General features: G+C 33.0%; 2 protein-coding genes across 2 annotated transcripts; both read right to left on the minus strand.

Annotated features, from left to right (window-relative positions):
• Positions 1 to 397: 397 nt before the first annotated feature.
• LOC115976163 (deoxyhypusine synthase) lies at positions 398 to 4,799 on the minus strand. Its single transcript, XM_031097305.1, has 7 exons — positions 4,235 to 4,799; positions 3,968 to 4,135; positions 3,360 to 3,578; positions 2,916 to 3,002; positions 1,410 to 1,515; positions 1,095 to 1,330; positions 398 to 790 (listed from the first exon to the last, which is right to left on the minus strand). The coding sequence occupies exons 1-7, from the start codon at positions 4,445 to 4,447 to the stop codon at positions 707 to 709; spliced, it is 1,113 nt and encodes a 370-aa protein (XP_030953165.1). The 5' UTR covers positions 4,448 to 4,799; the 3' UTR covers positions 398 to 706.
• Positions 4,800 to 10,044: 5,245 nt separating this feature from the next.
• LOC115976169 (40S ribosomal protein S15a-5) lies at positions 10,045 to 12,326 on the minus strand. Its single transcript, XM_031097309.1, has 3 exons — positions 12,046 to 12,326; positions 10,680 to 10,840; positions 10,045 to 10,491 (listed from the first exon to the last, which is right to left on the minus strand). The coding sequence occupies exons 1-3, from the start codon at positions 12,173 to 12,175 to the stop codon at positions 10,393 to 10,395; spliced, it is 390 nt and encodes a 129-aa protein (XP_030953169.1). The 5' UTR covers positions 12,176 to 12,326; the 3' UTR covers positions 10,045 to 10,392.
• Between the last annotated feature and the right edge of the window lie 1,708 nt (positions 12,327 to 14,034).

A 14,034-nucleotide genomic window follows, 5' to 3' on the forward strand; every position in this document is an offset into this window, starting at 1 on the left:
TGGATAAGTAATCCAATCCCAGTACCTGTATTTTTACATTAAATGGCCTACGTACCTTTTCTGTGTGAATAAATTTGCACCATTCAATGTTTCTCTTCCTCCTCTCCCCCTAATTCGAGTTGAATCTATTGTCAGTTGGATTTGAATCCATCGTCCTCAACAGACAAGTCCTTAATGCCAACAATTTATAAATTGACCAATTCATTGTTCTTTCCCATAAGCCTAAAGACAATTGTCTTCCAAAAGTGTCATTCCTACCGTGATATTTGATAGCACAGAAGTATGGTCATCTAACTCAACATTCACAATTTCACACGGTGCAGAGCATTGGCATATGGCAGATATACACACAATTTTCTGGTGCAAAAGCAACCAAACATGACTAGAATTGTTGCAGGCAAGTTAACTCCATGTCTTTTTAATTCAAGACAAATATAGGTCCATAAAGCCAATCAGAACGATTCAGGAGAAATACAAATAAATCATTTTAAAGGCCATTATATTCCTGACCATACATTAGCATATCCAAAGCCCCCCTCCCAACCCCATCACCACAGTACATATTTTAGGGTTAATCATCAAGAAACCTGATCTTGCTAGAGACGTGGTCTTGGCTGTTGAATGGATTTTCTATTTTTCAGCTACCAAGAGCAGTAAGAATACAGTGATAAATGAATCCACACCTTGCGAAAAATTGTGTGAAGCCTTATTCTTGATGGAATTCTTTCTCTTTTGAGGCAAATGTTTCTGCAACCAGTAGAGGGAAAGCAATGGTTGCATCACAATGTACCTGGAATCCAGTCAAGAGGAAAACACTTAGAATAGTATATTTATTGCACTTCTAAGTTCTATTACATACGCAAACACTGAGATGAAGGCAACACAACTAATCCATAAAAGTATAGAGGAAAACACTTAGAATAGTATATTTATTGCACTTCTAAGTTCTATTACATACGCAAACACTGAGATGAAGCCACACAACTAATCCATAAAAGTAAAGAGAACAAAAGGCTAAAGGTTTGCTTTAGTACAAGTGAGAAGAAAAGCTAGAAGGCAACAACCAAAGCAGTGATGAGACAAACACGATATACCTTAACAGTCTTAGCAGAACCTCGTATTTTCCCCCATGATACAGCCTCATCAGGACGAGCTCCAGAGTCACTCCCATCGAACTCTTGTGCAGTATTAATGAACACGGCATAATCTGCACCATTACGCATCATATTGGCATTGCAAATGTGATGCTTGGGGAGCCCCCCACCAAGAATTATCATGCCAGTCTTCCTAGGATTCGCATGTACTGCTTCACCATTTATGGCTCTAATGTCTGTTCAAAGTGTTTGTAGTTTCAATTCTCTACTTGTTAAATACCAGCTCACAAGATCGTTGAAAAAGGATATGCATACCTTGAACTATGTCAACGATCAGACCAGGGCTGCGGAAGGAATGGAAGTACAACATGTCCCCTAGTGAGCCATCTGTTAGGCTTGGACAGTAAACTGGAATGTTGTTCTGGAAAAGATCGACAAAGAATATCAAATATCTGTGAATCTCAAAATAACCACTTCTGTAGCATTATGTTGAGCAATTACTTCAAAGTAGCAAGTGCACAATGCTTCACAACTGATCAGAATTCAAATACCTACTAGATTACCATAAAGACCACAACAATGGCACCATCTAATACACTACAACAGCCAAAAACCGTCCATAGAAATACTAACTTTTAATTTGAGTCGTCATTCCTAATTGAAATGCAACTTCTGTAACACATGAAAGCTAACCTACCCATCAGAAGATTATTACAGGACATCTTAGTGTTTATGGTTTTTAGTCCAGAAATACTTTCCCACAGCTAAATTTGATAAACTTGCTACGTGACTTATTCTGATACTACCAAAACCTAACATCAAAGTAGCAGCAAGTTACAGGATGGTCCAGAGTCTGGAGCACACAGAAAATATATAATATGCATTCAAATGCTAACAAAAGCTTTGTAAGGATTATGTATCTAGAATCTCGGTGTCAATAGAGAGGCATCTGAAAAATCTAGATGAAAGAAATCTAAAGTTAGCTCTCTTTTGTATATTTAAATAACTAAAACATAAACACCTCTATTTATTTTTTCTAAAACTCTCTTCTAATATGTTTTAGTCCAGAAATACTTTCCCACAGAAATACTTTCCCACAGCTAAATTTGATAAACTTGCTACGTGACTTATTCTGATACTACCAAAACCTAACATCAAAGTAGCAGCAAGTTACAGGATGGTCCAGAGTCTGGAGCACACAGAAAATATATAATATGCATTCAAATGCTAACAAAAGCTTTGTAAGGATTATGTATCTAGAATCTCGGTGTCAATAGAGAGGCATCTGAAAAATCTAGATGAAAGAAATCTAAAGTTAGCTCTCTTTTGTATATTTAAATAACTAAAACATAAACACCTCTATTTATTTTTTCTAAAACTCTCTTCTAATATGTTTTACTGTTACAATTTCTTCTCTTTCTCTTTCCTTCAATGTAGTTCACTTTACTTTCCCAAAAAAAAAGGATGTAGACTGCTTCGGATAGGGTTTGAGTTGCTTGAGGTGTCAATGAAACTGATGTGTTACAAGAGAACCAGAAGTCTTGCAAAAAAATTTCTCATATGTAGTAAAAAATTTAAGATACAAAAATTCTTGAAAGGTTGGGATTATAGGCATCATTAGTAATGCTACGTAATAAAATGGCATTCCCATGAGTTCCACTGAACTTACTATTTAACTAGCATTGAACAATGTTGAAAATAAAAATAAGAAAAATTAGGCAAAAATAAATAATAAAAAACAACCAAAAAAAAGGTGACTAAGAAACATGGTAAGAAGGGAAAAAGGGCCTGCTCCCAAAATATAAAGCTATAAGCACTTGCCTTGTATGCCCAGTAGAGGTATGAACTCTTGTTATTAATTTCTTTTCCCAAGCGAGCAATCAACCTCGATGGTGTCCATGATACATTCTGAAAATCCAAAACAAAATAGGTTATCACTTTCCATCAACAGGGCAACAGGAGAAGAAGATTACATATTAAAATGATATTTTCTCCTCAAAGTTCATCAAGGCATTGTATAAAGCATACATGGGCTGGGAGACCAAAACTTAAGGCACATATCAGCACTCATAAGTACATTAGCAACTCAAAACTCTTTTTTCTTTTTGAATCATTTAAGTTTAACAGGTACTGATTTATTTACATTCAAAGCCCAGGAAATGTAACCCGTCAAACAAGTTAATCACTCTACCGGTTTTGAAGCAGATTAGAACAACATTAAGTTTGCAATTCTCAATCTGCAGAAGAACAGCATTAAAGGAATACCTCTTCAGTTTGTTCTTTCAACATCTGGTCAAAAATCGGAATTATCCAATCCTCAAATTTGCAGTAGTTGTCGTTAGGAACCAACAAGTTACCAATGCGGTTCAGTCCTTTTGATCTTAAATAGGCTCCAGGTAAAGAAAAGTCACCTTTATATGTGGGCGCAAGGCATTTTATCAGATCTTCCTCAATACCACCAGCTGTTGTAACCACTACATCAACCTGCAGTCATCATAGGATTAGTAACACTTCTATTGATAAATTTACATGCAATGCAACAACACAATAATGACCATACATTTATAAATCCTTTTATAACTCAAAACAGGAAAATCAAACTTAATTTAAATTGTTGATAAAGGTAAACCCAAGGCAAGCCAATAATAATGATACTATAAACCCTTTCTATTATTAAAAAAATAAAAAATAAAAAATAAACCCATAAAATTAAACTAATTCAAATTGTTGATTAGGAGTCCGTTTGGTTAGGTGTTCTAAGACCTTAAAAGTGCATTTTTAAAACTCAAAACTCCGTTTCACAACAACAACTCCTCATAGCTTTTTTATTTACAAACGCTCATTTTAAACTCAAAACACCATTTATTACTCACCATATGATGCTCAACAAGATAGCGAACCACGTCCCTAACACCGGAAGACGTAAGATTTGAAGTAAAACCCAGGAAAACTTTGCACCTCACGGACTTTCGGTACGACGGGTCTCTCTCCTCCTCGCTACAATCTTCCGCTACACTCTCGTCCGCAAGCCTCCAATCTAGCTTCAATCCAATTAAAAAACAATCAAGTCTAGGTGACAAAATTCTAACAACTAATTTTTTTTTTAATTTTAATTTTTTTTTTCAGAAACAGAAACTAACCATTTGATTAACAACTTCAATGGCGTCTCCCAAATTGGAAGCTTGAAAGCCGGTGGAAACCATGGACTTGAGAAGCTGAGAGTGGTTGACTCCTTGATTGAAATCGTAACCCTCGATCTTAATACATTGTCCCTCTAGGTTTTCTGATTGTTTGAAAACCGTCGAGTGCACAGATGACATGAGATTGAGATCTTCCTTCATTGCTTCCCCCATTGTTTTCTACTTTCTGCAATCGGAGAAGAAAAGAGAGGAACGTTGCAGCGGCCACCAAATTTTCAATTGGAGAAAAATGAGAGGGAGGGTTGCGTTTAGGGTTTAGCAAAAAATGTTAGTAAAACTCGAAAAAAAAACAACCCTCTCTCTCTAACTTTTTTTTTTTTTTTTTGTTTTATTTCCTTGCCTTTTTTAATTATAGCTTTCTATTCTTTCTTTTTTAAGCTCGAACCGTACCCTTGACCGTGGAGTAGTGTTGAAGCTGCAGCTGTTGGATTGTGGAGAACGGTGATTTGCGTTTGCTTTGCAACTGACTGGGCCTTTAGATTTTGATTTGCGCCACAATGGGAGAGGTTTTTTTTTTTTTTTTTTTAATGCTATTGGGAATTTGGTGGATAAAAAAACCTAATTTATACCTAATATATATATATATATATATGATTACCAAAAAAAAAATATATATATATATATATTTATTTTTTATATATTTATTTATATCGCATATTCTGGCTTGGCAATTGGCACAAGCATCAAGTCACTTTAATCTTCTTCTTCTTCTTTTTATGAATTCACTTTAATCTTTTTATATCTTATTTCTCTCTATATTTATATCCACATTTTTATCTTTATTTTTATGATTTTATATATATATATATATATTCATATCAATATAATACATACATATATATATATATATAATAATGTAAGTTTGATGTACCAATTTACCACCAAAAAAAAAAAAAAAGTTTGATATTCCACACTCTTGGTCCATAGACTCAAAGGGCAGGTCATATATTTTGAGTTTCGATTTCCATTCACCCGGTATTAGCCGGTATTAGTCCATAGACTTGAAAGACATGCTCAAAGGTCTCAAATTTCATCCAAATTTCATCCATTATATTATCGATCTATCAGATTTTCAAGATGTTTCATGAGTAAGGAGTGAAATAGTCTGACCAAAGGCTGAAACACGACTTTCTTATATTAAAAAAATGTAAAATAAAAGTATTTGACCTTTTATTGAGTTTTTCTAATTTTTTTACATTAACTTCTGAAAATCCACATATTTTTCACATCATCTAAAGTTGTCCACGAGTGGGTTGGTGTCAAGTTTAGGTTCAAATTGACAATTGACCCAATTAAGGTGGGTCTGGGATCAAGCAACTTATTGTCGATTGTAGGGTATATAGGTCTTTTTTTATATATATACAAGATAAAAATTCTACTCTAACCTAATCTAATTGTATATGTGTGTAAAAGCTCCCTCCTACAGATTTGAACCCTGATCTTTGCCCCCTACACACCATAAACACTTATACTTGTGGAGTGATCATCGCACCAAGAATATGAGGTGGTATAGGTATATATGTTAGACTGCCACAACTTGGGTGATTCAAAGGTCAAATTGGTCAAAACAGCCTTAAAATTGGTAATGTTAGCAAGCATGGTGAAGTTGAGATTTCCAATTGAGATATGCCTAGATCCAATCAAGTTCTCACTAGATATGGTTGGAACTCGCAACATTTGGCAGCAATTTCAACATATTGGAGGCACACGATAAAAATTGGAAGAGAGAAGGAAGAGTACGATGGCATTCTATCAAATCGGTTGGAGTCGGTTTCAAGCGAGGAGAATTGCCAATCAACCTAAAATAGTCGAGTTTTCTTGGCAAAGATTCATCACAAACTATCATATTGGTTGACTAGGTCAAAATTCGATTTAGATCCCTTCGAATCAGAAGGTTTTGTCTGATCTAGTCACAATTGGACAACCCTAACATCATCATTTTGATATTTTTTTAAAATTTTAATTTTTAGAGTTATAAATAGTGTTATACTATGTCAGTTTAAACTAATTATAAATCATAATCTTTTAGGATAAAGTAACTTTACACTAAATAATGCTCCTTAAATTAAATTTGATACACTAACTAAACAAAATTGTGTTTGATATTTTTTACGCAAGTTTTAAATAATGAGATGAGTTCAAGTTACACCTAGTGTAACTTTTTAGAGTTACACCTTTTCTAAACCATTAGATTTAAGTAAATCCAACAGTAAAAAAGAAACTCATTAATACTAATATTCTGATTAAGATCTCATTAATTATCCCTTATTTATTGCATTCCATACCTATCTCTAAACCTAAAAAAACAAAAAACAAAAAAAAAAAAATATATATATATATATATATACTTGGTACTGTTATAGAGTGCAGACCAGGAAACACAACATTTTGGAGTACGTGAAGCTTCAAATTGCGAGTAACTACTGGTTACATTCCAAGTCTCTACCATAAACCAGAAAAATATATGTCATAAAGAAAGCAAAGCATATATCATCAAACCATATAATTTAATCTCTAAATTCTTGGCAACTTCATAATATTAGCTCCCAAAGAAAACAATATTCATATTAATTCTTCAAAACTTCATAATATTAGTTCCCGAAAACAATATTCATAGTAATTCTTCAACCAACATACTTGAAATCTATGTATTTCTAGTGAGAAAATAAAATAAAAAAAGATTGTATAATTATAAAAAATGATATATGCATAATGAGTGACATATATAAGACATGTTTTTTGCGTTTGTGGCAAGTTTAGGGTTAGGATAATTTGTGAATTTTATTTTTTGGTTTATCTCTTTATAAACAAGTATAAAAATATAAAAATAAAAGAAGAAGAAGAAGACGGTTTTAATTTTTAATTGATTAAGCTACTTGATATAGTTTGTTTTACCGAATTCGTTAAAAACTTCCCAAATTGAAGACTACTCCTTACAATTTTTTTTTTTTTTTGGGAGAAAAGTCAGCACTCAGCAGTAATTTCAATCACCAAGTAATCTTAGATTCATGGTAGAACTGAGCGTGTGGTTCCCAACTTTTAAAGGATTGTATAATGAATTATTGCAGCACCAAGGTGGCCTTTTTCTGCATCTTGCATGTGCCAATGGACTATTAGCATACTTATTATTTTGGTATTTCATATATATATATATATATATATATTATTTTGGAATTTTTTTTTTTTTTTGGAGAAACGGTGGAAAAAAAAATTATAGAAAGATGTATACTTTTTTGTGTTTTTTTTAAGTTTAGAGATATGTATGGAATGCAATAAATAAGGGATAATTAATGAGATCCTACTCAGAATATTAGCATTAATAAGTGTCTTTTTTGACCGTTAGATCTACATAAATCCAATGGTTTAAAAAAATGTGTAACTTGAACCCATCTCTTAAATAATTTGGTAAATTATTTTACTATAAACACTTTAATTTGACCTTTTACTTATTGATGCTTAGTAATTAAATATGTATTATCTTTCCGTGCATTATATGGGTTAACCATCAATATTTATATATTTATATGCGTTTGTGTCTTCCTGTCATGTCATAAACTATTAGCACATAGTGTGGACATTTTCAAAATAAATCATTTTTATTTATAAAAAGTAAAAATAACATAATTTCATAGTTATTTAATTAGTCTTCCAATTTATCTTTTATTCGTCACACACACATATAAAGAGAGATAGAGAGGGTGTTTGGTGTAAATTACACATTAGTTTTGTTCGAATATAGGGTAAAAGACTTGAAAATGGTTTAATGTGACAATTTTTGTTTTCTTCTTAAGGAATTTATGGATGAATTAAGTCTTATTAAACAAGTGGATTTAATATGACTTGGTGTTAGCTAAAAGACTTGTACCTCAACTACTTAGTACCTTCTGGTATTTATAACGAAGATATCCCGGGCTCAAATCCCTCATTGTAATTATTAGGGGTGTCCAGACTCGACCGCGACCCACCAGACCGACCAACCCGCCCAATCTCCATCCGATTTTAGCCCAAACTGATGCTCCCGTCGGTTGGTTTCGGGTTTCCGCGCCCAAGGCCCGACGCTGGCGGGTCGAGTGGTGGGTTTTCTTCTCCAAAACTTGAGCTACCCGACCTAACGGAGGTTATATGCAAATCTGGCAAAATCAGCTCAAATCCGAGGAGATCCAACGAGTTCTCAACCATATTTGGTGAGATTTAGCCAAATCCGGCCATCCTCAGCAGATTTCAGAGATTTTGGTGCAAATTTCGGCGATTTTTATGCAGATCTGGTGAGTTTTTACATTTTCCGGCGATGATTTTGCAACTCCGACAACAACCCAAAATCGACCTAACATACCTGATCTCTACTCAAACCCAAAACCGACTCGATTGATTGATGTCAGCGGTCGGTTTCAGGTCACTCTTCTTTCCACCTAATGCCGCACGGGTCAAGTTCGAACTGGGTCGAAAACCGACCTAACCCGACTCATGGACACCTCTAGTAATTATATATATATATATATGTGTGTGTGTGTGTGTGTGTGTGTGAATGACTAGGTGCTAGTTGTCATTTTAGATTTATGATATCACAATTCTTTTTGTTTAAGCAAAATCTTCAAAACTCATATCATTATGTGTTATTAAATTTAAAACAAGCACTTTATACTAGCTATTGTTTTTTAATTCCCTTAATTTTGAATTCTTAAATCCAAACACAATCCTAGTGTAAATTTCCTCAATATTACAATAGTTAATAACTTTATATTGAATTCATTTTTGATAATCCTGAATCATATTGTCTCTCTCTACCCTCTATATTTGAAAAATACCAAGATGATTAGACATTAATAATTATTCATTTATAAAATATTTAAATTTCAATTTATTTTAAAATTATAAACAAAAATGAAAATATGGATCAAATAATAAATAATATCTAATCAATATAAAATTTGAAGTGCCTGTTAAAAACAAAATAACATATAATATAATGGTAAGATTTTGGAAAATACTTATCCAATAAAAAATTATTAGGTAATGTAATACTATTAAGAATTATACGTTACAATTTTATTGACATCCAAATAAAATATGACGTCAAATATGAGTCCAGCTTTTAATCTTTTTTTTTAAAAAAAAAACTCACACAAGAGAGAGAAGATGAGATCCTCACACAAAAGGCACACCACAATCAATTTACAAATGAGCAAAGAAGCAGAAGATAACATTTCTTTTTCAACTTACCATTTGAAGGTAGATTTTTTTTGGGCCCAAATCCAATTCTCCAATTTTCCCAATTTCAGTCTTGGGAAAATATTTAACACAACTTCGACTTTTTAGTTCTACTCGCAAGGGGGGGAAACTTATAAGGCATAATGCTCGACCATAACCATTAGAAGAGAGCAAGGGGGTATTAATAAAAGGGCATAATGCACGGCCACAGTTTCAATTCAACCATCACATCTGTAGTCACAGTAGCCCAGGCAATCTCAGCTCCAACCCAAACTATACAAAGGATTAGTCCATCAAAGAGACGTATATGCCACAAGCAAGCACATATCTATACCTCATGCCTGTATCCATCAACAACAAACTGAAAACATGGGTAGGTTCCTTCTATGCACCCCTGCACCTATAGCAGTGACTGGTGGTATAATGCCACAACATGGCTGAAGATGCAAACGGATGAAATGGCAATTGCTAAGACATATGAAGATCTGGTCATGTAATCAATAACAGATTCAGGAAGTTGACTATAGAAGTGCAACCATAGATTAAAATGGATAACAGATTTAGGACATATGAAGGTCTGGTCATGTAATGGTTGGCATCCATGTCAAATTAAGATACTTTTTAAGTAACAATATGACCAAATTCTCAGGTAGATCTAGTTTGAATTTGTACCATCATGTTTCAATACTGAACAAACAATCAATTTATGAAGAGAAAGGAAACAAAGTCATGTCCATCATCTCATTCATCAACAGAGACAAAATTACAAATGACTGAAGAAGAAAAGTAGACAACATAACAAATGCTTGCTAACAAAGGCAAAATGTGATCATATGGGCAACTCTATGCCCCTTTCCCTCCAAGCATGTCGAAAAAGGCAAGTTGGAAGTCTAAAGAAAATAACCCAAAACCTGACCACCCACATTCTTTTTAATTGCCTCTTCGTGATCCAAAACACCATCTGGAGTTGTGATTACAACATAACCCCACTGCACAGAGAGAGGGAGAGACAAGTAATAAGATAAGTCAGAAGAAGAGGAATTTCATTCTTTCATAAACAAGTGAGATTTCATTAACAGCACAAACATGGAGCCCATTCTTCCCCCAAGCCTTTTCCAATATAAAAAGGGAAAATGAGCATCCATGACAGAATGTTGAAAATCAAAATGTGACAAACCTGATGTGTTGGTAGCATACGCAATCTGTAATTTTCAATATCTCTTGCCTTGATATCCTGCCTGTAAGTGAGAGCCTTGCAATCTTTAACCCTGCCTTGTAGTTCAACTGTTATCCTCCCCACCCTATGCGGATCATAGACCTGATAATCCTTGATGTACCCTAAAATGGAAGGAGGAAATGCACATGTATAGTATCTGCTCCAATCCATGGGTAGCAAAGCTTTGCTGGTCTAGAGAAGGTGGCTTAAAAAACTTCCTAAACTGCCCCTACATAAGCATGGATTCATATAGAAGCAAAGGAACTATCTGAAAATGCCTAAGACTAACCTTTCATAAGCAGCTAGAGCTGCTGTGAGGAAAATTAAATGAAATCATACTTCTGACCCCAATGAAACATAAGCAGCTATCCAATTAATCAAGTAAAATACAGGCACCTCCTCGTCTCCCATTTATGTTTATTTACTATTTTTAGTAACTTCGGGTTTCTAATTATAATAGGGACCTCCCAAGGGTTCTAAACTAAATTATCTCCCTCTTACTTTATGGCAACTGTTTCAACCTCCCGTCTTTTAGGGATATTGGACAAAGAATAAGACTAAAGGCACCAGTACTTGAAAAATAATAATAAAACAAGTAGAATTTTGGCTTGGACACAGTATATGAGCTACTTATAAAAATAAAAATAATAAGTATATGAGCCCTAAATCAAATAGTACTTCCTCCTCCCACAATAGGTGGAGGATATGACAATGGGTTCAAAATTCACCAGATCAAGCATTACCAAAAATCAAACAAACTTAGACCATAATTAGTTCAGAATAGAAACATATAGAAGTCAACAAAAACACACAAAATAACAAACCTTGAATTGAGTGTTACAGCACTGGACTTCAAACTATATTAACATTGAAAAGAGAATCTAAAATGCTCTAAAATTCACATGAAATGAAACAGAACCATGATGCAATCCTCCACCACTCTATTTAGAGTACCGGATTTCTAAAACAAACCCCATTACAAATTTTATGGGTAGGAATAAAATGGACAATCCACCATCCTTTTCCAATTCCAAACACTCTAATAACTCAGTGTCCACCATTTCTGGTAGCTCCAACATTATGACATCAATAATTTGAAGTACCCACCAAACTTTTACCACTTCAGTACCAAAAGCCAAACACAAATATTATAAATAAAAACTAAACCATTGAAGTTGCAAAGATCCTTAATTTATACAAACCCACCACGAATTCAAATAATAAGGGAATCCGAAAGTATAAATGGGAAAATTTTATTGAAGCAATTGAAAAAGTAGAACTATAAAGAAAACCCATATCGGCAAAGAGAGGTATAGTACAGATTTACCTCGATCTTTCATGATCTTGAGAAAGGAAGAAATGACATTGGAGATAGGCTTCAACTCCACCGTTGCTTTTCCTCTCTTCTCCGCATTCACTATCGATCTCAACGCATCGTTCAATATCCTCCTCCCCATCTCTCTCTCTCTCTCTCTCTCTCTCTCTCTCTCTACCCTGAAAGCCTAAAACCCCTAAAGTCGGACACAGTCACACAGTGAGTTCTGCGAGGTTTGGGGGTTTTTGATTTTGAGTGGCATTTTGGATATTCGAATAAATAGCACGGACATTTTCGACTGACAAACTGTCTCAGAGAAGAAAAGGTTATGGGTTTTGGGTTTTGGGTTTTTTTTTTTTTTTTTTTGGGGTACGATTTTTGTGCAATATTTAAACACATGTCATAATCGCATGTCATAATCGCAGTGAGTCTAATGTATTGAAGGCACTAAGGGAAACCACGCCTTTTTTTTCCTTAATTTATCAAATATATCAATTTAGTAATTTTAACTTACTTTTGTTTTTGGAGAAATGTTTTAATTAATTTTATCTTTATTATTAACAATATGAAAATAAAAAATAAAAAAAAATGTTATGTCCATAAAATTTTCACAACACTTTTACAATAAATTTTAAGTGATAAGTTATTATAAGTGGGCGAAAAAGCAATTTAAACTGTGGATTCAAATTAAATTCAATAACAATTTAACACTTATAATTTGCTATGAAAGTATTGTAAAAATATTATAAATGTTGCATTTCTCATAAAATAAAGATTTAAATATGAGTAATTTTTTTATCGAAAAATATGACTAATTTATATTGCTATAATAATTTTGTAGTTTTTTTCTTCTAAGCACAGGCAATACACTTGAACTCCCTCAGGAGGTAGGCACCACAAAGGATGACACTCTCACTTGGTTAACACTTAGTGTGTGTTTGTATTCAGCTTTTGCGTTTGGAGCTGCGTTTTGTTCCTTTTTTTTTTTTTTTTTTTTTTTTTTTTTTTTTTTTTTTTTTTTTTTGGTTTTCACGCGTTTTGGGGTATTGCGGTTACTGTTCAATGAACAGTAACCGCAAATGTTGACTTTCTGTGGTGAACAGTGCATTCACAGTGCATATATGCACTGTTCACGGACCCACAAATTTCATTTTTTATCAATTTTTTCATTAAAAATGGGTCCCACAGTACTATTCACATATTTAAAAATTATTTTGCTACAGTGTTTTCAGTTTCCAGTTTCAACAAAATAAGTTCTATCCAAACACACCCTTATACTCCTTTGCTTAGCATATCGATTGAATTTGAATATACTATTGAATTATAGATAGTAAGGTCCTACTTACTTTTCGGGAAAAAAATTCACATTAGTAGTAATTTTGTGTATTGAATAATCACTAAAATGGTGAATTCATCTAAAAAAAAAAAATTTGTTTTGCATGAATATAATGTACTTTATATATTATATTAGTTAAAGGTCCGTGCGTTGCACTGTTTACTTAAAGAGATATATGTAAATAAATTAAAATATTCAAAATTATATTAATAATTAGTTAGTCACATTATAAAACATATTAATGTTATGATATATAATTAATACATGCATACATTTGAGTCACTTTTTTATGGGCACGGTGTGTAATATATAAATTTTACAGATTAAAACATAAAATAATGATATACAATCAAAACAAATATTAAATTTATTTTAAATTATATACTTGAAACTTTTGCTAGTAGAATTTTTAATTTCTTATAGTTTAGAAAATAGATTGTTATTCATAGTAAATTATTGGTAAAAGAGTTTGATTTACATTAACTATCTATTGTCACTATATTAATTATTAATGAAAATTAATTATCTTTATGCATTTAGTAGTATAACATATTACCAAAATACTTTAATTCTGAAAGGAAAAAAATTGAAAAGGAATGAGCATTTTGAGGAGATAAAACATGGCATTTGAGGCTTATGAGCATTATTTTGACTTTCCCAATGCA

The sequence above is a fragment of the Quercus lobata genome, chromosome 2, assembly GCF_001633185.2.
Source record: "Quercus lobata isolate SW786 chromosome 2, ValleyOak3.0 Primary Assembly, whole genome shotgun sequence".
Lineage (NCBI taxonomy): Eukaryota > Viridiplantae > Streptophyta > Magnoliopsida > Fagales > Fagaceae > Quercus > Quercus lobata.